Source organism: Haemaphysalis longicornis, unplaced genomic scaffold (assembly GCF_048455015.1).
Source record: "Haemaphysalis longicornis isolate Haplotype H1 unplaced genomic scaffold, Haemaphysalis longicornis Haplotype H1 scaffold_2, whole genome shotgun sequence".
Lineage (NCBI taxonomy): Eukaryota > Metazoa > Arthropoda > Arachnida > Ixodida > Ixodidae > Haemaphysalis > Haemaphysalis longicornis.
Genome location: NW_027526295.1, coordinates 217,458,254 through 217,483,666, shown reverse-complemented (window position 1 = coordinate 217,483,666; position 25,413 = coordinate 217,458,254). Strand labels below are relative to the sequence as shown.

At 48.2% G+C, this 25,413-nt stretch overlaps 1 protein-coding gene across 4 annotated transcripts in view; it reads right to left on the bottom strand.

The window, feature by feature from the left end:
- Positions 1–25,413, bottom strand: part of LOC144169901 (high affinity cAMP-specific and IBMX-insensitive 3',5'-cyclic phosphodiesterase 8B-like) — a 369,064-nt gene that overhangs the window by 136,167 nt on the left and 207,484 nt on the right. For 3 of the 4 annotated variants that reach the window (XM_077699326.1, XM_077699327.1, XM_077699329.1), the window contains exon 2: positions 10,149–10,208. The exons of the other annotated variant lie outside the window; for it this stretch is intronic. In XM_077699326.1, the coding sequence (XP_077555452.1) occupies positions 10,149–10,208 (60 nt within the window). The remainder of the gene's footprint in view (positions 1–10,148; positions 10,209–25,413) is intronic. 4 annotated transcript variants of the gene reach the window in all.

Below are 25,413 nucleotides of genomic sequence, written 5' to 3'. Positions count from 1 at the left end.
CGTAGCTCAATCCACAAGACAACGGGCGCTCTCTACGTTTCACCATTCGTTCGAGGTTCGATTCCTGTCGGTGCCAGTAATTTCTTTTATTTGTTCGCGGGAGTTCTGTCTTGACACCAACGATCGCGACAGAACCCTTGGGGGGTAGAGGTAAAAAGCTTCGCTTTAGAAACCTTTCCTTCTCTCTGAGAAAATTTGTCACTGATGGGAACCGCGTGCCGTTCTTTCCGCTTGAAATGTACACCGGATGAGAAATGAGGTGCAAAGAGGTACGAAAAAAAAAAAAAACGAGAGAGGTTCGGGGCTAGTTTAATTCAACGGGTAAGCATTTGTCTGGCACGAATGTGCGTGGCTGTACAAGTAGTAAGGCACTTGTGAGCGGAGCTCTTCCGCGAGAGGAGTGCATACTTGTCGGGCGGCTCTCGTTTTCGGGCGACTCCCGAGTGTCTGTTAGCCTGGCTTTCGTCAAACAAGACGACACTCGCGTAAAGAATGTTGGGGGGAAGACGGCTCACACGAAAGATGAAGGAGTTCGGGCCTTCGAGGCAATTTGGAAACAAAAGAAGAGGGGCAGATGTAGTCCGCAGAAAGATCGAACCCAAGCCATCGAGGCATGATTTAAAGGGACCCTGTAGACAAAAATACAACATTGCTCAGTTTAAACGAACTAGCATTTGGTAACTATCATTCACCTCTATTCCAGCCACGAAAGATATATTTTTAAAACCGGTAAAAACGCAAAAAATATTGAGAAAACTTTCAAATCTTGCGCCACCCGACGTCAGCAGTGACGAATAGCGGCAGAAGAAACGATAGAGGTAAGCACTAAAAACATTGTTATCAGTGTGTTAACTGTTGTTACCACTGAAGTGATGCGATCAAATGTAACTAAAGGCCCCACTACAATCGCCGTCATTTTCTTTTTTCTCGTTTTTTTTTTTTTTTTTTTTTGCGGTGGCTTTGGTCGACGACCTTTAATCGCACAAACAAGATTCTGTGACGTCGTTGAGACCTCGCCAGAAAGTGGCTGCGGACTCGCCACTGTTTCATCTGTTTTCTTTACTATCTAAATTTTTTTGTTTTGGGGATGCGATAAAATTGGTATCATTAATATTGGGATAAGGCAATCTCTTTAATCAACCAAAGTTTAATTTTGTCTTCATAGCCCCTGACGGTCCTTTTCCCAACACTGGAAAGCTGTAGAACAAAGCAAGAGGCGGTTGTAAGTGAATTCGTGGAGGCGTTCTCTCCCAATAGGTACTTTGTGGGCCTGTTTTACGTGTACTTGTTTCAATGACTCACAGGAAGCACATGCAAGAAGCACACGCACCTGGTATCCTGTTAGCCCTCGCAAAGATGGCCTTAAGAGATCATGAAAGATTGAAGAAAATAGGTGCCGCCCGTTAAGTTCAACCAAGTTAAAGCCCTTAAACAAGTTAACGCTTTGTACATGCAGTTTTAACAAGTTCCAGTGCTGACACATTGAATTCTATAATATCAAAGCCTGAAGGAAGTTGTTCATTCTCCAATTGCAAACTTGAAGCTACGCAGACGTAACACATAAGCATGAAACATAAACGTGATTCAGAATTCTGCAGATCGCCTAGAGCGTCATATTCTATTCTATAGGTAGAGGTATACTTTTTAGAGATCCACAGCCGACACACACACATAACTTCTGGATTTCTCAAAGCTTGGTTGCAGGACTTCCTGGGGCGCCGCTGGTTTCATCTAGCTTTGCCCTCTCTATCAGTCAGCACCTGGCCCATGTCATAGCCTAAAGCTCTACTGAAGAAGCGCGCAAGCTCGATGATAGCGCGGATTTATGAAAGACGGTCAAGGAAAGCACACGCTATTCGTACCGCTCTAAAAGCCCTTCCAGCACATGAAAAATATACCGTTCCCCGCAGCCGTGGGAGGTAAATGGATACTTCATCGTCAAACGCCAGGGCTGACGTTAGAGCAGAGGCTGAACGAGAAACTGAGCTCGATACACTAGCGACGGCCGACGCAGTATGTTTAGATTGAGCAACGTATGACACAAACAAGGCATGACAGTCATGAAAACGGATATATATATATATATATATATATATATATATATATATATATATATATATATATATATAGTATATATATATATATATATATATATATATGGTGTGATTTGAATCGACAGGGGCACTTTATCCTTGCTTGATTGCTTTTAGTTTCTTCATCAAGCGTTAATTCACGCAATGGAAACGAGAAACAAATTGTATCGCGTCGATAGAATGGCGTAATATAGCTTAGAAATAAATTTTTGATCTGCTACCCCTAAATCTTGCTACCCTAGCATCTTGCTACCCTAAAATTTGTCAAACACATGAAGCAGCAGCCGCTCAGCCTCGGTCCGTATCCCCTTATGTGTTCTGACTTCCCAAATCGCGCCCGTGTCCTTCCGGAACGTGTTTGCGGGACCAAGTTTTGACAAGCACGTTCACGGCTTGAAAACAGCGCGGAAAAGACATTGACCAATACGTTGACCGCTGAGTTGCCAGAAGCGTGCCGTCCTGTGCATTTCGTTCCTTGGTCAACGTCTTCGCCGCGCCTGTTTTCAAGATGAATCAACACCAACTCGGCCAACTTTCCACCCTGTTAAACGTTCACGGCTGCAGTTAAGAAGTTGCACTGTCTCGCTCGCGATTTTTGTCGTTGAAACAGGAATAAGGATTAACAGAGCTTCCTGCTTTATTTTTTCATTATAAGCCTAGAAAACACCAAAAAGGGTATGATACGGCGAACATTTGTATTAGGTCAAGAATTAACCGAATTTGCGTTTAGTGCTGTTTAATCCGCCCCTCCTCCCGTCGTTCATCTAAAGAATGGGTCGTCATCCTCCGGTCCATGGTGCAATATTATGCGGCCCAGTACGACGTCCGAACCCTCCCCCCCCCCCCCCTCCCCCACCACTTGTCATTTCCTATCTGAAAGGTGAGATGGTAATTCTGACGACAAATGGGGTTAGCCAGAAAAATTGCAGCCTCGTGACATGCGTGCTGAAAATAATCCTGAGTAATATTCAATTTTTGTACGTTGTTGTCAATTCACCGAACTTTTCCTATTTGCCTGCAAAGCGCCCCCCCCCCCCCCCCCCCCCCCCCCCCCCCCCCACCTTCCCCCAATCTGCCGTCCGGCCCCTGCCGTGTCGGCATCATGCTACTTGCCCTCCACCTAAAAAGGTTACCGGCCCTTCGCCTAGTGAACATGCTCTCATAACACATTTTGGTGACATTCCCAGGAGGAAAAAATGTGCGCTAAAACTCCTCATTGGGGAATTGGCATGTAGTGCGTAGCATTCATATATAGGTGAATCGTCTTCACGCTTTCTTTACCGACAAACCAGATGAGTTTACGGTGTGCATGCTGTTCAAACAGCCGACAGGAGTTAGCGCCGCTCCAGCCAAATTTCTTTATTAGTTTTTCTTTGATGTGTTTGGTGCCGCTTGCAACAACGCGAAGATGGTTATTTTTGTTTATTGTTTATTTTCCTCGTTATTCTGATTTTGTTCTGCTCTTATCTCGCCTCTTTTCGAAGAAGTGCAGCTGGCTGGGCCAGTTGGTACATATTGACGGATGGGAAACCAGCGAAAAAAAGGACGGAAAACACGAGGAGCGACGAGACAACACAACGCTGGACTAGCAACTGAAGTTCAGATCGATGCACGATAAACATTCAAATGCTCCTGCGAAGGCACATTTCACTTTCGTGTTTTACCGATTCCCATGAGCAAGGGGTCAACCACTGTTTTCTCTCACTTCACCCACGATCATTCATCATCACCGGCAGAGAAAGTTGGCTTGCCAGCAGGGCTTATTGGCGTACAACGGCATCAGTGCAAACACCAAAGCCTCGCTTTAAAATCAAACGAAGCCGTCCCAGCAGAACGCGAAGAGCCATGATAGCCAAACCAAGGTGCCTCGACAAAAGTACAAAAAAAGGTATCCCCGTTTACGCATCTACTATTAACGGATTTCGAACAAATCGTCATTTATTTTTCTTTGGGTTGCAATTTTTTATTCCGCGAGGTAATCACGGGCGGGCAGTAAAAGAGTCAGCTTTTGTGTCATTTCGTGTCAATTTTCCGGGTTCCATTTTAATCTTTTCCACAGCTCCACATGCAACGTCCCGACCTGTGTAATGTCACGAGTGTGCGACGCGACGAACCGCCCTACTAATCCTTCTAGCATATTTTTGTAGCAAAGAAGTGAGTGAGAATTTTGAATTAAAAGGACTCTGTGATGCTTAGTTGTGTACTTGTGTTTTGGCTCAAGTGTGTCCAATAGACTAGCTGTGGGCTTAGCAGTGTTGACATGTATGAACTTCGCCTCCAGTGGTACGGTAGTTCGAGAAGACGTTGCCTATATATCCGACCACTTCAGGATAGCTATGGCGGAAGCCCATAGAGGGCGCTAGTATCTTTTAGGACCACTAAAACCGCGCAGCGCAGAAAACGCGCATGAAAATTTGTTCCGAACTCCTTAAGACTCGACGCTCCTAGCCCAAAAATGCTAACCTAACAAAACGCATGCATATTCTATGACAAAAGTTAACGGAAAGTGGCAGCACCGACTGAAATCCATCTACGCCAGCTGCGCCCGCGTCCGAAGACACCCATATGCCTTTTACGTGAGCGTCATTCCGTGTTTGCAGACGCATCCGTTCACCGGCGGCCCCTCCGGCGCACGCGACTGACGCTGAGGTGAGCCTAAGAATGCGGAGGCCGCCACGTGTATTAGCGGCGGCACCGCGACGGATGGCGTAAGTATACTAGGCAAGGAAAGACGAAAAGATGGCAGCTTCAGTGCGCTTGACTTTATGGAGAGCGAAGTAAAAAGGATGTCTGCCCGGTGGAACAGATATTATTGAGGGAATACATACAAGCTAAGACTGTCATATACTTCACATCAGTTACAGCTTGCGCTTCAGTGCTGTCGCGTTTTTATCAAGTAATTGATAAAAAGCCTCTAAAGGGGCCATGAAGAGAAAATACAAGTTTGCTTCATTAAAAAGCCTGTTTTGTCTTGGTGATAATGATACCAATTTTATCGCGAACTTCAAACAAATAGTCGATAAAGAAAGAGAGATAAAAAACGTTTATTGTCGGAGCATTTTCGGTCTTCTTGTAGGAGTGCTTCCCTCTTCACAAGAATCCATGAGCTATCTTAGCACCGGCTGCCCTCTCGGTGAGCAGGAGCTGGTCCGAGAGGCAGGGGCTGGACAGCAGTGTCTCCCACTGCTCTTGACGATTTGGGATGCGGGGAAGGGGTGGTGGGTGTTTGTTTTTTCTACACTCTAGGATAATATGTCTTAGTGTGCCAGGTTCTTGGCAGTATTTGCATTCGGCTGGATATTGCGTGGGGGATATCCGGTGTAGCCTGATTGGATGCGGAAAGTTGTACGTTTGTAGGAGTCTAAGTGTTGTTTCTTGAGATTTCGTGAGGTTTGGGTGAGGTAGCACAAAAGTCCGTCGATTAAGCTTGTAATGTTGCATTATTTCGTGGTTTCTTACAAGAGGTATAGGCTTCTCCACATCCTCCGAGGCCTGGTCAGTAAGTTTTCGGGCCTTCTGGTGGCAAATGCGCTGCCCTCCATGGAAGCATGTGCAGGCGTCCACACAATCCGCACTTTTCTGTCGGGGAATTTGGTTGAAAGGGGGGCACCAGCAACGCACCGCATCCTGTCAACCAAACAGTCGAGGCATTAAGAAAAATAAATGGAGCAATGGCGACTCCACAGGCGCACTCCCCGGCGATTTCTCTGTTACGTCACAGGACCTTGTTTGCGCGATTGGCGGCCGCGCTGTCCAAAGCCCTCGCAAAAATTGTGACTGGGAGATTCTGGTGGTGCCTCTGGTTCTATTCGATTGTATCAGTTGAATGCTAACCTGCGGCTAACACACTGGTAACTGTTTATAGCTATGTCCCATATAACGTCCCTCCTGCCCTTATAAGGTCATTGTAGCGGAAACTTTGAAAGTTTTTCAATATGTGTTGTGTTTTGCGGTTACAAAAAAAATTGGTTGATTCCTCTGTCACAGGAATCGGTAAAACCCGAACGTGAAATGTACAGCGAAATCTGCAGCTGAGCATGATTTGCGGGTTGCCGCTGTCTTGTGGGTGTGCTTGGCGAGCGACGTCCTGCTGGCGGGTTGTTTCGACAAAGGTGTACTGCGTCATTTCCTTAACGGATATGGCGTCAGTGAAATCTTGGTGTATTCCGGCATGAAACATTTTCGCGTTAAAATATAAAACCCGAAAACGAGCAACCGTAAGTATAGCGTACTCTTTAGTACTAAAGGTTGCTTCCCCGCAAGGAGACCCTGCGTGCAGAGGTGCACCCTTTACAGGCCGCTTGCTTCGTTGTACTGGCGTAATTGACATAACGTCAGTGAAATCTTTGTGTATCCCGGAATAAAACACGTTCGTGTTAAAATGTCTTTCTTGGCTGAAATGGAGCTGAATAAGTTACCAAATGCTACTTCTGTTAAATTGAGCAAGGTTGTATTCGTTCTTCATGACTCCTTTAACATTATCACACATGACCTGCCCGCGAGCTCTTTGCCGCCCGAAACATATAAAGAACATGTAAATTCCCATAGAAACGCTCCACAGTGCGCCTAGTTTCCTTAAAAAGCGGTAGAAAGCGACTTGACTTAGCTCCAGTAATATCTACGCCTGGTTATTGACGCCACAGATTAATGCCATGCACGAACCTACAAACGCTTGCCGATGGAATGTGGAGATTGGCAGAGCTTGTTCAAGACTCGGGGACACACTTCATATTGGCTATATTGAAGGTTAAGTTTCGTTCTCACGAATAAGAAAAATAAGCAATTCAATCATTAAGAGTCGCTGCTACAAAGTTCGGTGTAAATGTTGTTATTAACAAACTCTTATGTGATACGTACTCTGTTGTCGGCCGTTCTATAGTTACAACCAATTTTTTCAGGCCTATTGCGGGGCCTACACGACAAAATGTAAGTTGTGTTCAATAAAAGAACTACCTTGTCCCAAAAGCAATGATATCAAATTTATCGCAAAGTTCAAACAATTAATGGCATTGTTAAGAAAACAGATAAAACCGAGGCGAGTCCCCAGTCACTTTTAGGCGAGGTCTCAACGACGTCACAGAATCTTGTTTGAGCGATCGACCAAAGCCACCGAAAAAAAAAGGAAAAAGAAAATGACGGCGATTGTAGGGGGGCCTTTAGTTACGCTTGATCGCATCACTTCAGTGCTAACAACAGTTAACACACTAATAATAATGTTTTTAGTGCTGGCCTCTATCCCGTTTCTTCTGCCGCTATTCGTCACTGCTGATGTCGGATGGCGCAGCATTTGAAAGTTTTATCGGTATTTCTTGCGGTTTTACCGGTTTGAAAAAAATTATCTTTCGTGGCTAGAATAGAGCTGCTGAATGATAGTTACCAAAGGCTAGTTCGTTTAAACTGAGCAATGTTGTATTTTTGTCTTCAGGGTCCCTTTAAATCATGCCTCGATGGCTTGAGTTCGAGCTGTCTGCGGATTAGATCTGTCCCTCTTCGTTTGTTTCGAAATTGCCTCGAAGGCCCGAACTCCTTCATCTTCCACGTGAGCCGTCTTTTCCCCCAACATTCTTTACGTGCGTCCCGTCTCTTTCGATGAAAGCCAGGCTGACGAACACCCGGGAGCCGCCAGAAAACGAGAGCTGCCCAACGAGTATGCACTCCTCTCGTGGAAGAGCTCCGCTCACAAGTGCCTCACTCCTTGTACTGCCACGCACATTCGTGGCGGACAAAGGCTTTGCCGTTTAATTGAGCTATCCCCCAACCACTCTAAGTATTGTCGTACCTCTGTGCACCTCATTTTTCGTCCGGTGTACATTTCAAGCGGAAAGGACGGCACGCGGTTCCTATCAGTGACGAATTTTCTGCGGGGAGAGATAAGGAGAGGTGTTTTGCACTATCACAAGGATGACAGTGACGGCTATAGCATGTCTGCATGACCTGCTTCACATTCTCGCTCGGGGACGAGTGGCATCATGCCACTAGTACCGAGAGTTTATATGTCGACGTGAGGGGAAGTTCACCTGACTGGACGATTTTAGTGGGAAACCGGGCGTGCAGGTTTCAAGAGATAACTATGCTTTTAGTGCTGGCCTTTATTACGTCCTTCCTGCCCGTACAGCGTCACTGTAGCGCAAAATTCGAAATGTGTTTTTTTATATTGTATTGAGGTTTCCACGGTTAAAAAGGCATCTTTATTGGCTTGACTAGAATTGAGCAAGGAACGAAAGGCTAGTTTTTTTCAAATTGAACATAGTTGTATTTTGTCATCACGGCCCTTCTAAAATGTATGTGGACGGAGCAAGATCAGTGCCAATGCGCATTGTATTGTTGTCGCACAAACTGTTATAACTATGGTCTGATTGCATATAAAAACCCCTTTAGGAACTCCGCGGGAAGCGAAACGGCTGTTCGCAAAACACCAGCTCGTCTATATGCGCAGCAGTAAAACCGCAACGGCTCGGCGGCACTTCCAGTCGTTTCGCGCGGCTCTATTGATCCGCTGTTCGACCGCTCTTTACAGCTGTTCTCCGAATGGGCACCGGCTCCTCAGACGGCAGTGTCGGGCGAACGAGCGAATGCCAGCGCTTCCCGGTCATTCGCTCAGAATTCCACTAGCCTGCAGGTCGCGTACTGCTCGAGTTCCCCACGGATGGCCGAAGAATAAGAGAGGAAGTTAACGCGGTCGCGAGAAGGGCGTCCCTATGCACGAGCTTCTCCGTGCCGTAACCATTGGAAGAGAATGAACGCACCGCGCTGGTGTGTTTGAGTACCATTACCTTCTCTCGTACAGTGGATCCTTCCTTAAAGCGTAGCAGTTTTAGTTTAACAGCGACGCCGTAGAAGGTCGCGCCTGTTCGTCCGTCTGCTGTAGGTCTTGCGTCACGCAGGGATAGGAGGAGGTTCCCAGTCCAACCGATAGAGGGCGCAGTGGTGTCGCAGGGGCACAATTATTTCCCTCCCGCTTGTGGAAGGAGACGGGAGATTTCTTTGCCCGTACCGTAGAATTGGCGCGGCGACGGCGCCGCCGTTCTTGGTCGAGCGCCCGTTGACGTTTGAGCCGACACTAGAGAACCACAGCTACGCTGTTTCAGCAGATTTCACACTAGGTGTAACTGTATTTAATGACTTTTTTTGTTTGCCTTTACGATGTGGCTTCAGAAGTCCACGTTTTTGTTGGTGTTGGATGCAAAATTATACAGCAATTCTTGTTTATTGCGCCATGGCTGCCGCTCACTACAATTGCAAACAGGACTTCGCTGGGGAGTTCGCTACATATAAACGGGTTTGTTTTAACCCGAGAGAGCTAGATGCGCCACTTCGGAAAGAGAAAATGTCGCAGAAACTCCGGAGTTTTAATTGTCACATAGTGCGCAATAACTACTCTATTGCGTGAATTACGAAACTGCAAGCTCAAACAACCACCTGGGGCCACTTTGTTTATACTTTTAGAAATGTATGCCGCCTCAAAAAAATCCCTAATTCAGATTGGCCTCAGAAGAACGTTTTTTTATATATATTTTATATAAGAAGGCTGACAAATTGGTCGCGGGTTCGATTCCCGGCCGCGGCGGCTGCTTTTCTGATGGAGGCGAAAAGCACAAACTCCCGTGTGTACGAGATTTCGGCGCACGTTAAATATCCCCAGGTGGTCAAAATTAATCCGGAGCCCTCCACTACCGCGCGACTCATCGCCTGCGTTGCGTCGGCGTGTTAAACCTTACAACCGCTACGAAAATTGAATTAGCACGCAGCTCGTTAACAATCAACGCTACGGCCCTTTTTCGATGCTTCAAGATTCATAAAACTGAATTTAAAAAAAAAATGCTACAACATTTTTAAGAACTTTCAACCAATGTGTTGAAAGATAAAAATGGGGTACCCTCTCTCGCACTTCGCGTGGCCTTATTTCTTTCTCAACCACCCCCATTTTCCTTCTCCGTCATCCGCGCCTTGACCAGAGATCGGGACACGGCTCGTTTGGTGACCCCTTGTCTGGCCACTGTCAGAGCGACCCGACGACCCTTTTGTTGCAGTTTTGCCAAACAGTCGTTCACTGACCGTTCTCCGCTCTCCTTCCTCCACGACTTCTTTTTTCTCATTCCTGTCCCTCTTCGGTTTCTGAAAAACAAGAACGAATGAAAAGAGTGAACAACATCGTTCCGTTCCGCTCCGCAGTTTCCTATTGTTCGCTTAATTGACTTCAAGATTTCTAGCGAGTGGAAAAAAAATGCTTTTCAAAAACAAACAAAAAGAAGGAAGGCGTAGCGGAGGATGCAATTTATCATTTGATTATTCTGAAGAAAATAAGGAGCAAGAAAGCCAATCTACTTTTCCCACTTCATCGTCCTTCTATTACGCCCTGGCCGTTTCCCTCAAAAGCGGCCCCCTTCATTGTCTCGTGCGAACCGCCCGCTTGAGGCGCCTTTCACGGAGCCCACGCCTCTTCCCCCTGGAGCAATGAAATGCGAATTCTTCGCGTGCTGTTAAATTATTACTTTTTTTATTTTTTGTGCTCTGGTTTCTGTCTATTTCCGTTCCTTTCCCCTTTAAAAACGGAAGCTTTCATTTCAAGATGACGCTTTTTATTTATTTATTTTGTTGCCGACTCTACAGCTCTCTTTGCAAGCGTGCTGATGCAGAATGGTAACTGGCGTTTGGGAGGGCGACCAGCCCGGTGACCACGTTGTATTCACTTTATTCTGTATGCGAACTCCTGATTCTAAAATAAGAGCGAAGAAAATAAATTTACGGGATCGAAAGAACATATAAAGGAGCATTGCGTAGTTTGAAGATGATAAGGTGCGGTGAACCATCCGTTACAGCATAAGTTTGCTTAACATTGCATAGTCAGCGCCATTTGTCACTAGTTGACACAGCTGGCAGTGGCATTGCATCTAACGGCGTGTAAAAAAATGGGAAGGGCGAGGGAAATACTACACGTTCCACGAGAAAACCAAAGTGTGCCCGATATGAACAAAAAAGGTACAGGTTTGGAAACGCAGGACAAGAAAATTTCAGTGGGCTAAAACAAGGGAAGCTGAGTATTTATTTTAGGCACTTTAGAAGTTCATGAAAACATCAAATAATTTGTTTACGTTTTCGATTGTGTCGGAGATGGTGTCGAACCGAGCAAAAAAATACCGGCGCGGTTCGGTTGTGGGTGGCTTCACTTCGTTACCGTTATGTCCTGGCTAGACAAATCCCTTCCCGAATTTACCGGTGCAGCTAGTGATTTACAGTTAAATTTGTAACTATAACCAAGCGCAAGAAATTAACAAAATTGTGAAAGTTAAGTTACCCAAGTCGGACGTGTCATGAGACGTCGCAGAGGAATAACCTATACCAGAGAATTTGGCGCAATCACCCATTGCGTTGCCGTTCAAGCTCAGCACGAGGAAATGCAACCGGAATCCCTCTAGCCTTAAAAACCAAGGCCGGAGCTTCGGAATGCACGCACGCACGCAAAATGACACGCGCGCACGCACACACAGCGCAATGCTGCAAGCCAACGATTCGTCCAACCCGGTGGAAGTGGTAAACGGAACAACCGCGGTGATTCATTTAATTATACCGTATTCCGCATAAATGAGCAAGGAACAAAGAAAACAAAATTGTTTCTTCCCATATTTTGTTTTGAAAACGGTTCGATACACATAAAATCCTGTTGTGTTCCAGATAAAATTTGTGAAACGTGTCTTCAGCGTGAACGTGTGTGTAACCACATTCCACATTAACCCTGGTATTCTGAGTCCTTCCTTCACTCGAGCCTCAAGTGGAGGAGGTCCTTGAAATCGATTTCCTAGTGCGTAAGTATTGCGGAATCCTCCCCCCAGCCGTGTGGAGGGAGCAAATGGAGTGGAGGAGGAACTGAGAATATGGCCCTAAGAGTGTACCAGACAGCCTGGCAGGGCCCTGTGTGGAACAGTGTACACGTTTGTAAAACGTTGCACGCTTGTGGCAACTTTTACCAACGTGTACGCCATGCCGACCACTGTACGTCACACCCGAAACTGTTGCAGGTGAAGTCGCCGCTGTATTTTAAAAGTGAATGTCAGGCTCTGGAGACAAAAGTAAATGTCGTGTTTGGTAAGAAGGCTGTAACAAAGGGAGGCACATTCGCCGGTAATTATACCGCCGGTAGATAGTGTTGATAATAAATCATTGCGCGCACTCTGCTCATTATCGTGTCCATTCATCACTCCTTTAACCTAGTTTTGACCCCCACTGGGTTACCAACGAAAGGCAGTGTTTTTTTAAAGTAACGAGATTATACTCCTGCACGGCTACCTGTACCAAAGTCTGGCTGTGTGACGTAACTGCATTGGAGCGGACACAGCCGTTCGAATTTCAGAACATTGGGGCGGCGCGAGCGGCTTCTTTGTTAAGACTCCTGACGTAGCTCCAGCGTCCCTTGCCGTTCTTTACCGAGTCGCTTTTGTGTTGCGAGACTTAAGCTTGTTAGGGTCGAACAAAGGCTCGGGTGCCGCACTTGCGAGCACGCGATGTTTTCGGCCGCGGAATTTCCACTCGATGTGGCGGCCGTAAAAGCCGCTTCGCTGGCTGGCGCGTGAAATCTCGAATTACGTAGACGCGCTGTCTCGCGCCGTGTGGTTTTGGTTTATGCGAACGAGAAACTCCGCATTAATTAACCGCCTCGGTCTGTACAGAAGGCGGGGAAGTAGACGACGCGTGGGTGAAACGAGAGTAGAATGCGAACTGCGTGCAGGCAAGCCGAATAAGGCGTTGTTGGAACTTTCGAGAAAGACAACGGTTAAGCATGCCCGAGCTCAACAGATGCATACGGCGAAGAAGAAAAAGACTAGGCGAGGCATGTGCCGCCTAACCACTCAAACCGACAAATAAACGTTTTCCCAGTTTAGTCCAGTGGTTGTGCCAAAAGCATTAAGGGCATCATCATCATCACCACCACCACCTACATCATCATCAAAATGTCCGTGCACAACACGATTCTTTATAAATAGTGTTAACATTTTGGCTTTGCTCCGACGGCGACATCCTCCCTGGACGTCCTTCGACAATTATTATTATTATTATTATTATTATTATTATTATTATTATTATTATTATTATTATTATTATTATTATTATTATTATTATTATTATTATTATTATTATTATTGTTGTTGTTGTTGTTGCTGTTGCTGCTGCTGCTGCTCTATTCGTTGTTAAAAACCTGTGGAAAATGACGGTTCCGTAACATATATAACTTCAGAGCCTCCTATAAGCTTCAGAGAAGCGCTCTCCTCTCTGTAGCTATGTTTCCCGTGATACATTTCGCAAACGCAGGCACAAAGGCACTGAGTCAGCTTCACATGCCAAAGAGCAAATCTGACGATTGTTCAATCTCCATCAATCTCACTGATTAGCTCCCACACTGAGGACAACTCAGCTACATGCACTTCATTTCATTTCATTTTATTACCTTAAAGGTCCCCGGGGGGACATTACATAAGGGGTGGGGTTACAAAAAAACGTACAAAAAAGCCATGAATCAGTTTGAAAAATGGCTTGTGACGCTATGCATAAATGTTGATGGACAGGTGATTGCTGCAATATGGTGGGGGAGGTCATTTCAGTCTTTTGCTGCACTTGTTAATCTAAAGCAGTTTCACTCCTTTGCACTACTTCCGTTGACTTTTATTCGGGTTATTCGCAACTAGATGGACATATTACACACCGGCATTAGTTTCCAGAACTCCTCGGTTGTTTAGACTTGTACAGGGTAAGAGAGAACGCGAACGTACGTCAACTGCTATGGAGTTACTATTTAAGACATAAGCGCCGGGACTGCTACGCCACCTGCCGCCACCTTTTCGCAGCGCCCAAGGGGTGACAGCCACACAGAGTTATCACACGCACGCTCGATCGTGCGTGCGTTTGTGCGCGTATTTGTTCGTGCGTGTGCATTTGTGTTCGTGAGTGTGTGTGTTTGCATTTGCGTGCGTGTGTTGTGCATGTTTCTGTGTGCGTGCGTGTGTGTTTGTGAGTCTGTGTGTGTGTGTTTTTGTGTGTGCGTGCGAGCGTGCAGGCGTGAATGCGAGCCACGCTAAAAGATTAGTCGGAGTGAAGGGTTCTGCATAGTTGAATATCTGCCCACTCAGTCCTAGAAGCGCGTTCCCAGAAGCTTTCAGGCATGCACGAACGAGGAATTGAAGCTCTCGCTCGGCGCGGGGCAACGCAATCCGGCATAAAATCCTTCAGGATATATTCCCTGCAGTGTATCGCTCCGCCTTATCCGAGCAACCATTTTCGTAGAATTCTCGAGCGGTATATATCCCATTGACGCCTATAAGGATAGATGCACACTGTCGTTACCTAACTTTCCGTTTTGATCACTGATTGTCGTGAAAAGCGGTATGCCGTGGGGTACGACTGATGTAGATTACGTAAATGCATCAAACCGATTTACGCCGCAGTGCATTGCCGAGCAATAGCCATGCGACTAAAGGCGGCTTACAAAGGGATTAGAAAGGTTTAAGGGCAGGGTATTGGCACAGGACCGAGATAATTGGAGAATAATGGGAGAGGCCTTTGCCCTGCAGTGGGCGTAGATAGGCTGGTGATGAAGGGCGACGAATTATAATCCGCTCAACATCACACTCCGGCTTCGCCTCGCTTGTCTGTGGCCCACACATAGCGCGTATGTGCAGACCAATTGTACATAACCAGTGTCGCATCGGGTATATTTATATACAGATCGATCACACCGCCCCCCCCCCCCCTGCTCTCGCATCCGAAACATTTAATTTCTCATCAACAACTCAATCCTTGCGAGTCGCCGTTCCATATCAATATTAATTTTAAACACATTCAAACGGGAAATTGCAAAAGTTATCACACGACCGTAGTTTCAGCAACAAATCGAAGCTTGTCAGCGCAACCCATGGCTGCTTTTGAAACCAGCCGCTCGGACGATTTAAGTGACCTGTATATGCGGAGATCGATTAACGCCGTTCTTTTACGGGAGAAAAGTGGCAGAAAAAGCTGAAAGAAGAAGAAACTGAAGAACCTCAAATGTATACCACAAAAGAACCGCAGAAAAGAACCCTAAAAAAATGAACAGAAAAAATTATAGGGGCAAAAATTAAATAGAAAACAGAGAACACCCTGAAAGAAGGAATATAAAGAAAGAAAGAAATGAACGAACGAAAGAAAGAAAAGGGGAGGAAATTAAATATAAAAAAATTAGTACCCTACCACTCTGTGAGGAAGGAAGATCTGCGAAGCTGGAAGCAGCCCGAGGAGTTCACGAAACTAAAATTTTATTTATAATTTGCGATTGCGCATGCTTTCAAGCCAATTAGTTAAATAAATTTGGAAGGACTAGAGCGTTACTCCATCACACAAATATAGGGCTGTCTGTTGGCATGCCGAGTCATAGGCACCTTACTGTCTGTGTAACCACACTACCACAGCGCTCGACCAGGAAGGACACCGGACAGACCGCAATGGGCCGCTTGACGCCCTAGTTTAAACCTCCCGCCAGCACAACGGTCATGTCATCAGTGAAGACGTAAAGCGTATATGTGCGTAGGTACGCGTGCACTACTCCTCCTTTCACCCCCCCCCCCCCCCCCCCCTCCCAACCAAGCACGCATAAACCGGCACCGCTGATGAGCCTGTGCTTTGGCGTGAAATACACTGGCGAAAATGTCGCTTGGAGAGCCTTTCAATCGGAAGAACAATTATGGGCACACGTCGGCATTCCAAACGGGAAAGTTTCTCTGCATCAGGGCGGTATTCGCAACTGCTACACGAGGTGTAATTCTAGGCGGCAACAGTGGCGGCTACGCGTTCGGCGGCAGCGGCTAGGTCGTCTTGTCGCCCATTCGAGCTTCTGTCGATTCTGCGCAATCATCTGATAACGGCGCTACCGCCATTATCAGCTGTATATGCAGCCGCTGAAAGGGGCATCGGTTGTGGCGAGGGGTATAACAGTTGTGAAAAGGGGTCGGCGGTGGCGAGGAGGAACATAGAAGCGGTGCCGAGTAATTCGGCTTTGCCGGAATGAAAACTAAGGGGTGGGGGTGGGGGTGAGACACGTACTGCTTCGCAGTAAAAGCAGAAGAAAAGGTATGCACACACAAGCGGGGAAGAGGTAGAGAGAAACAAGATTTCGCATGACAGCCCATGCCTTTCAAATTACTCGCAGGTGGAGCCCGACAAAAATAAACTAAAGAGAACTGAGTGTTCGCAGATAAGATGGAGAAGGGCTTAACTCTTTGAAAACGCCGGCAGGTTTCAGACAGGGGGAGACGAAAGGGTATAGAAATATAAACATTTTAGCCCCGCAGCGCTCGCGCGCCATTCAAAGGCGGAGGCAGGGGCGTCTGAATTCGACCGTGAGTGACGGACAGCGAAGGAATGAGCCAGCGACTCTCAAAGCCTCCGCGCACGGGTACCGCGCTCCCTGCCCGTGCAGGGAGAACCCGCCGAGCCGGCGCTGGGTGCGCGTCTTTTCGGGCGCTGAAAGGTCAAAGTGCCTCGTAACGTAGTAAGGCGAGACGGGCGCAGGTGAGCCTTGCGCGCCGGACGTAAACACAAATCAGAGTGGTCGCACTCGAACGGATTGCGATCTTGGCCGGAGCAACTGAATTTTCTTGCTTACTGCGCCGCTTCCGCGAGGCAATGCCGCGCAAGCAGGATGCATGGCGTGCGCCGAGCGAGTGGGCCGCAAGTTGACACGCGATACTCCGATGTTTTACGAGCGCTGACACCAAAGTTTTGTCACATTTTTACTGCTTTTATCGATTCCTATTGGCCTGGAGAACCCGAAACTGCATTTTAAATACATGAGCACGCGATAAATAAATAAATTGAACGGCCTCGAAATCGCCCGCTCCAGATTCCCGTGCTTCCAGTCCGGAGGGTGCGTATGACAGAATCACGGTATGACCTCACAGCTTTGTGCGCACGTCAAAACACTGCGGAAGCCCGGGGAAGCGTTGTTTCGACCTCCCCGCCGCGGGAGCTGAGCGGCTGAGTTGCCTGAAGGCATTACGTCTAACATTGCTGTGGAAATTTGATGACCGTACCAATAAATGTCCTCATGGCGACTTCTATGGCGATTCTGGGCAATGCTATCGGCTCCTTCCCCGCGTATGCAGAGAGAGGATAAACATCTTTAATTTGGAGCTTAATGGTGCAGGATGGTGAGAGCACCACCGGTGGGGGGCGTCCGCTAGTCCGGGATGCCCTGGTCCTTGCTGGCTGCTCGTGCCCTCTCTATCAGCATGCGCTGGGTCGAGAGGTCCGAGCTGGACAGCCGGTCCACCCACTGCTCGTACGTGGGACGGGGATTGGGTGTGAGGGATGGGGATTGTTGGCACTCCCAGACCAGATGGTACAGGGTGCCTGGTTGGGGGCAAAAGTTGCAGGTACTATAATACAGGGTGGGGTAGATATGGTGGAGAAGGGTACAGTGCGGGTAGGAGTTGGTCTGTAGCCGGCGGAGTGTGGTCGCTTCGGCTCTGGAAAGGTGAGAGTTGGGTGGAGGGAACTGCTGGCGCTCGTGTCTGAAGTGAGCGAGAATGTCCGCGTAGCCATTCAGTGTGTGGGGGGCCTTCTCCGTGTCTTGGCTCGCTTCGGAAATGGCCCGGAGGGTGTGTACGCGGGCAGCGGCGTGTGCCGCCTCACGTCCATCGAGAGACTCGTGTCCAGGGGCCCAAACGATATGAATGTGGGGAAGCTGCAGGATGGCATTCAGGATCTTGAGGGCGAAGGGTGATATGCGGCCGAGCTGGTAGTTGCGGCATGCTACTTGCGAGTCCGTAATGACTGTAACGTATTCGCTATGTGTTGTGGCTGCTAGGGCGATGGCGATTTCCTCAGCGGCGTTTGTAGAGGTGGTGGATATTGTGGCGGCTGTGACCTCGGTTCCCTGGTGGTCTATAACCGTGACTGCGTAAGCGGGTTTGCGGGTTTAGCGTACAGCGTCCGTGTAGCGTGTCGTAGGGTTCCCGGCGTGCTTCTTCGTAACTGCATCGACCCGTGCTTTGCGGCGTGCTTTGTTGTAAAGGGGGTGCATATTCCGCGGCACGGGAGCTACACGATTGTGTTGACGGATGTGGAGGCGGACACGTTGGGGCTGGTCTTCTTTGGGCGGTACCGGGTATCCAAGGCGTGTAAGGGTGTCTCTTCCGGTAGGTGTCAGCTTGAGACGGGTGATTTGGGAACAGCGATGAGCCTCGTGCAATTCTTCCAAAGTGTTGTGTACCCCTAGTTGGAGCAACTTGCGCGTGGATGTTGAGGGGGGTAGGCCAAGGGCGAGTTCGTAGGCTTGGCGGATAAAAGTATTGAGTTTTTCTTTTTCGACGGATTTGAGAGCCAGGTATGGTGTGCCGTAATTAAGACGACTGATCAGTATTGCTTGAGTTATTCTCAAAGTGTCCTTCTCCTGAAGGCCGTAGCGGCGGTGGGCGATGCGTCGTACGAGGTGCGTTAGTTGTGTGAGGGTGCGTTTTAATGCAAGTAAGGTTTGAGAGCCGCTTCCATTTTTGGGTATGTTGAGACCGAGTATGCGAAGGTATGGAACTTTATTTTTGGCAAGAGTGCCTTTCTGGAGAGCGTTTATGCCTGTAGCTCTGGCTACGTGCTGCAGCTGAACGCGCCAAGCCAGGTCGCCGCTCGCGGGTCCACGCGTGTGAACTGACGTCACGTGTTTCTGACGAGCACCGGAGGAAAACGGCTACGTCACTTCTTTTCGCCACCTCGGGTTGATGTCACGCCGATGTCCATTTGCTGCGCGCTGCTACGCGTACTGTTGCATCGCAGCGATAAATGAGATCAAATTGAAGCATGCTCCACGGGTCGCAGGCCACTCATATATTCTGTTCTGTATTCTGCTGAGTAAAAGAAGCGAACTGTGTAATAATATTAACACTGAAAATTGGTGTCAGTGCCCCTTTAAGACGAACGTCTTAAAAAGACCACTCCTGATAAACGATATCACTCTTTATTTCGCGTCTGGTAGCACTGCCATGGATATAGTTATCGCCAGCATAGAGCGGCACTGCGTGATTTGCTCGCCCCAGCAGATACACCTTCCGGTTCTGCTGTGCTTTTGTGTCTTTCAAGTGGCAATCGAATGCATTCATTGTTGCAACTGAAGGAAAGCCGCAAAATAGCTGCTACACCGCTGTAACGACGTAATTCCAGCTGTCGAAGAATGCCAAGATCAGGAAAGAGGAAAAAATCTTTCGAGCAAGTTTGTAACTTATCTGGTGGACATATAGAGCAGTCATTTTTGGCTGAGGTAATTTGCGACCCCCTAAGTAAGTACTGGATGTGTTGGTGGAGTACCTTCTGCAAGCATTTAGGAATTAGAAAAAAGTAGAAGTAAGTGTTGCAGCTGTGTCTTTAAGTGCTCCATTGTGCGGAAAGCCGTCGTTGTTGTCCGGTACAGAAACTGACCGCCGCTGTAAAGAGTAAATAAAAAAACGGGCCATTTCCACTAACGTGAAACATGAGGAGGGCCGAAGCATGCAGTTTATAACTGTATTCAAAGATTGTAAGTCTTTCTCTTCCCACACAAATCTATGGGACTTGAACCCGGGTCTCTAGAGTAGGACCCCAGTGCGATAGCATTGCTCTGTATCCATTTTTTGTTGTTGTCCATATGATATTCATTGCACTAGGTCAATGTAGGAAATTATATTTACAACACATTATATAACTATGTACACATCCCGTCCCATGATTGATTGATTGATTGATTGATTGATTGATTGATTGATTGATTGATTGATTGATTGATTGATTGATTGATTGATTGATTGATTGATTGATTGATTGATTGATTGATTGATTGATTGTAGGGTTTAACGCGCCGGCGCAACTCAGCCGATGAGGTGCGCCGCAGTGGAGGGCTCGGGAATAATTTCGACCACCTGGGGATCTTTAACGTGCGCCGAAATCAAGTATACACGCGGGCATCTTTGCTTTTCGCCTCCATCAGAATAGCGGCCGCCGCAGCTGGGAATCGAACCCGCGCCCTCGTGCTCAGCAGCCCAACGTCTAAGCCACTGAGCCCTCGCGGCGGGTGCTCATAAAAATGAGTTTGATTAAAAGATGAAAAACAAGACGAATCTCAATGAACACTTATGTACACCTGGTTTAAAACGGGCAACTGTGAACAGCTGATAAGCAGAGGATACCAGTCAGGGCGAAAATCATTTTGGTCATAGACACCTAGCTTTAATGATCATTTAGCAGAAGTGTGATCTGGAAGAAACCATAGGCTCAGCGTACGTGCCTATCCAGCATTCTCGTTTTCCGTAAACTATGAGAAGCCACTAGAAAAAAAAACGATCATATGGCACGTCACCGTCTGCGGGTGATACGAGATACCGTATCGCCTATGAGGAGTCAATTCAAAGTTCATCTTAAGAGTTCTTTGGAGGACATATAAAAAGAGTATGGCATCCTTACAATTTATGAAGCAGTGCTCAGTTGTTTCCGGTACATCGCACAAGCGACAGAAGACACAAAAATGTTCGCCTTGTGCAGCGACGTCTTAACAGGCAAAGCTTCCCTGTGCTGTTTGAAGAAGAACGTTTTTGTTGAGGGAGAAAGTGGCGGTTTACGGACACGTAAGAGCACATCTTGTCCAGCCAAGTTAGAATAAAAAGTTCTATACAGTGGTGCTGGGTCCTTGTAGATTTTAACACGAGACACTGTACACGTAATCTGGGAGAAAACGAACATACATACGAGCCTTCTCCACTAACGTGTAACCTGGGGAGGAGCGAAGTATGCAGTGTAAAAGTGTATTCAAAGATTGTAAGCCTCTCTTTTGCCACACGGCGCGCGCTTATTGGGCGCCAGAGAAGCGCCAGTGGTAGGAGCAATCGCGAGCTTGCTGAGGTGGTGGCGCCCTCTCTTTCGTTGAACCGGATGTAAGCAATTTGCATGCCCCATCTACCCAGCTTGGGGTTGTGGCAGCGGTCAACGCGAGCACAGTGTAATGCCCGTGCGTCGCCTTAGGGGCTCGTCCTCGGTGATCAACCAGGCCCCGGCACCAGGCTAGTATAGGTGGTATTCGTTGCAAAGTTTAGCTGTCAATTTCATCGCTTGGCAACACTGCAAACGGCCACAGACATGGCCGATCTGCCACGGACATGGCGCGGCTGGGGCCACTGCGCCCGCACGCCGAAGAAAAAAAAAAAAGAACACCCGCGTGCGTCGTCTGCTCCGTTTCAACCCGATTCTCAACGGTTGTGTCAACAGAGATGCTATTAATCGCACTCACATTGGACTCGAGGCAATACTTTGTGTTCGGTGAGGTAGAGTTTGTTAAACCTGCAACAGTCATGTGCTTAGCACGGACAAGTACCGCCATCTCGCGGAGCCCGACGTAACGAGTAGCGGCGCGCTCCCACGGTTGCCTGCATGCGTGCCTCGCCAGTGAATACAAGCAATACGTTTTCTTTCTTCGACAGATCACTGACCCGATCATGCCTAGCGTCGAGAGCCGGTGGGTATTTGAGTGTAACAAAAATTATAACCACATATACAGTCGAGTCCACTTATAACGATACCGTTTATAACAATATATGGGATATAACGATGAACAGCTATGGCACCGTCCACTTTTGTATTCTTTCTATAGTAAAATAAACCACTTATTACAATGCTCCAGTGGCACGATATCTGATATAACGATTGAATCCGGTTATATTGTGCATTAAAAGTGCAACAGTGATGACTCGATGCGTGACACAGTCCCTCGGGGACTTTGTTCCCGTCAAGGACATTTACCTCAGCTAGGTGAAGCACCTATGGATGCTCTTGGAAAAGATTTGCGCTAGCTTCACACGCGGCAAGCAAAGGTGACCGACTGTGGCTTCTTTTCCGCAAATTAGTAGTAGTACGACCTTGCTGGTATGCGAATAAAATGTTTTGAGCTCTGTTCCGTCTTTTCATTTCGCAACCCGCTTATAACAATTATCGGTTATAACGATAGGATTTCCTTGGCACTTGGATATTGTTATAAGCGGACTAGATTGTATAACCATATAACCATATATGTATACAAACAGCTTCTGCTCGTGCTTGAGGCTTGCTGAAGGGAACAGGGAGCGTTCCACAAATCTTTAAATCACGTTAGTTAATTTTGAACCGGTTTTATCCATTACACACTTTTATTTTAGTACGCGTTACGTTCTAGCGTGTCCGGGTGTTTTAGTTCCGTGAGTACTGTGGTTTCTCTACCTCACAATATGCATAACCCTAGCATTGCACAAGGCATGCACACTGCGAGGAACCACCGCGGGTTCGAGCTATTTGAGCACGCTCACGATACTGAAACGCCGTCGCTCCAACTTAACACCACCTCTGTTGGGCAGGTGGAGAAGGGGGCGACAAAGGAATATGCCCAGGGCACGGAGGGAAGACGTTTAATTTACACCAACGTCCCAGTTACATAATTTACAGTACATGTACGCACTTGCCTTGAGGTGAAAGAGGTGATGGGGCGCCACGTGCAAGTGTGCGCGTCGTCGGCGGTGTTGCGACATTGATTCCCCGAAAACCTGCCTTTGACCCTCCGTCATCGACTTGCCATGAACCGGCGTATTCACAGTGGCGAACTTGCTGTTGCGAGGCTGATTCACCGAAAAACTGCATTCGAACATCCGTCATCGACTTTCCACGAACCGGCGTATTCACTATGCGGCTACTTGAACTATGCGCCTTTCAGCGACCTCGTGGCTTCTCAAAGCGCCAACCGGCCAGCGGCGGTGCTAACAAAAGCATTGCTTGGCGCCCTGCACTGCAAGCCTCGGCGGCGTGCCCGCGCCTCATTGTCACGCCCTTTTATGGCTTGTTGTCTTCAATGAGCCACTCGAAGAATATTACCACCGAGGGATGTAAGGCGTCTTCGTGGTAGTGCAACATCGCCAGGACATCGCCTCTGACCCACGTCTTCGTGGTAGTGCAACATCGCCAGGACATCGCCTCTGACCCACGGCGGATTGCCACGGCGGGAGCAACCTAGCGCTCACCTGCCCGGGAGTGGAGCGGGTCTCTCGGGCGTGTGTGTGTGTGTGTGTGTGTGTGTGTTTGTGTGAGGGGGCGCTGCCATCAGTGCCATGTTCTGTGATTGGTGCATCCTGACGTCAACCGGAGAAAAGGGGTGAAGGGGAATGGACCCGACGTGCCTATTTAATCTCGCGCGCGCAGGAGCGCACTGCCCGCTCTGGTACCAAGATGTAAATACTTGTATATAAAGTTTTCTTTTTCGTCAACTTGCCCATCATGACTGCCCCGGCACTTCACCAACCTCGGCCCACATCGACCACGCTACCATGGTTCGCAACAGTGGAGACAGCGGCGGGATTCCCCACAGTGGAGTCAGCCCCTGGCTTCCCAATAGCGCAAAGCCAGTAGGCTCGTCGGTCAGGGCAAATTCTGGGGTGCGCGCACGTTGTGCGCGCGCGCATCGCCGTGCTGGCCAGATCGGCTCGCAGCAGCGAGGGAGACGGGGCCCATTCGCTCACAGGCACGTACCGCACGGCGTGATCGTCGAGTGGTAGGTACGGCCTTACTATATGCAAGCGTAGGGACAACAGGAGCAGCCTTAAGGCACGGGCCGGCAGCCGGAAGGGCTGGTGGGCTTTCGCCGGCGCAACAAAGTTGCAGCCGGCTGGTAAAGAAAGCGTCACATACCTTCGGCTAACGCCTTCAACGTCCTGGAAGCATCTCTCCCGAACGGACCCCCGCGCAGGGCGCGCGTTCGCGTCCCGGCGAGAGTGGGGTTCGGGCATCGTTCAAACGGACCAATGAGGGGAGGTTAGCTCCGCTACCAGGGCGGAGCGCCCGCTGCGTGACAGTGTTTTATCGCCGCAACGGTCGCTGCAGCCTTCACCTCACGCAAGAGTTTGAGAAGATGGCTCGGCTCTACACAGTGGCGCCGAGACGAGCCGCAATTTCGAGGAGAGAGGGTAAAAGCGCCGCGCAACCGCACAAACCTAGCGATCGCGCAATGGCTCGGGCGCCAGGATGCCCACAGTACATGAGACGACGACGACAGGAGACGCCGATAGCCCAAGCCCCTATGGGGCTTCGCCCCTTAAAACGGTTGCCAGCGGGGAAACAAACGGTATCAGTGCACACAGCGCGGGCGTGTAATCACGGAACTTGACGGCACGTGAGTAGAACGGGTAGAACTCTACCGCGGAAGCTGTGGTGTGCGTCACCATTAAGCCTGGTGAAGTATTTCGCACTAAAAAACTATGAAACGAAATCGAAGAAAGACATGTGAACACGGTGTGTATCAGTAACGAAGCCTGTCGAAGCGATTCGCGCCAAAAGACGCGGGAAGTAAAACGAAGAAGCCGACTCAAATACGCTCTAGTACCAGTAACGATGTTGTTAAAGGGACAGACAACCGATTGTTGTCGAGTATATATACTCGATCGCAAATGAAAGGGCATCACTTAAAACAACTTACTCCGAAACGGTTTTGCTGATAGAGCCCTGACATTTTGCAGTCGAAATTTTGTGATACACCAGCCCTACGTGTCCCGCCAAAAGGAATGCTTGGAACCATGACTGTAAGCCGTGCGGCAACATGCTTTTAACTGCACGTGACATTAAAAGAGGTACTTAAAAACTTGTCCCCGGCTAAAAGAACAAAAATGAGCAACCTTTCATATTCCTTCATGCGGTCCTCGAATGACGCGCTAAAATCGGCGGAGTTGTTTGGACACGTAAGTGACGTAACGTAGTGTGACGTTTAGACACTACGTTACGCAACACTTCAGACTTCAGAAATTTTGGTGCAATATAAAAATTATGTCCGCCTGTTCATTTAAAAATTCTTTGAGGTTACCCCAGTATACACGACACTGGCTTTCATATTAGCTAAACGACCTGCATTCCACGAAAATCAGTGGTCTGTCCACATAAGTGTCGCCAGGCTTTTGCCTTCAAAGCACATAAGCAGAATTAAGTGCCCTGCGGAATTTTTCGCGTGAGTATTAACTCGGGCATATCGGTAAAATTTTCGTGGCGCTAGGTTCATTTCTGCGTCACTCTGTCAACACAGCGAGCGAGAGAAGCACACAAAAGCCCACAGTGTGGAGAGATCGCATGGAAGGAACCGGCTTCGCAACGCATGATGCAATGGAGAAAAGTCAAAAGGCGGCTCACCAGCTGCCAGCCAGAGCGGTCAACGCTGGTTGACCGCTCTCGACATGTCGTAGACACTCGAGTCACGGCACGGGGGTCAAAAAGAAGGTCCCCTTCACCCCAAGTAGTCCGAGTGGCGCTGGCTACCACCCCCAAGTACAGGAAACAAAAA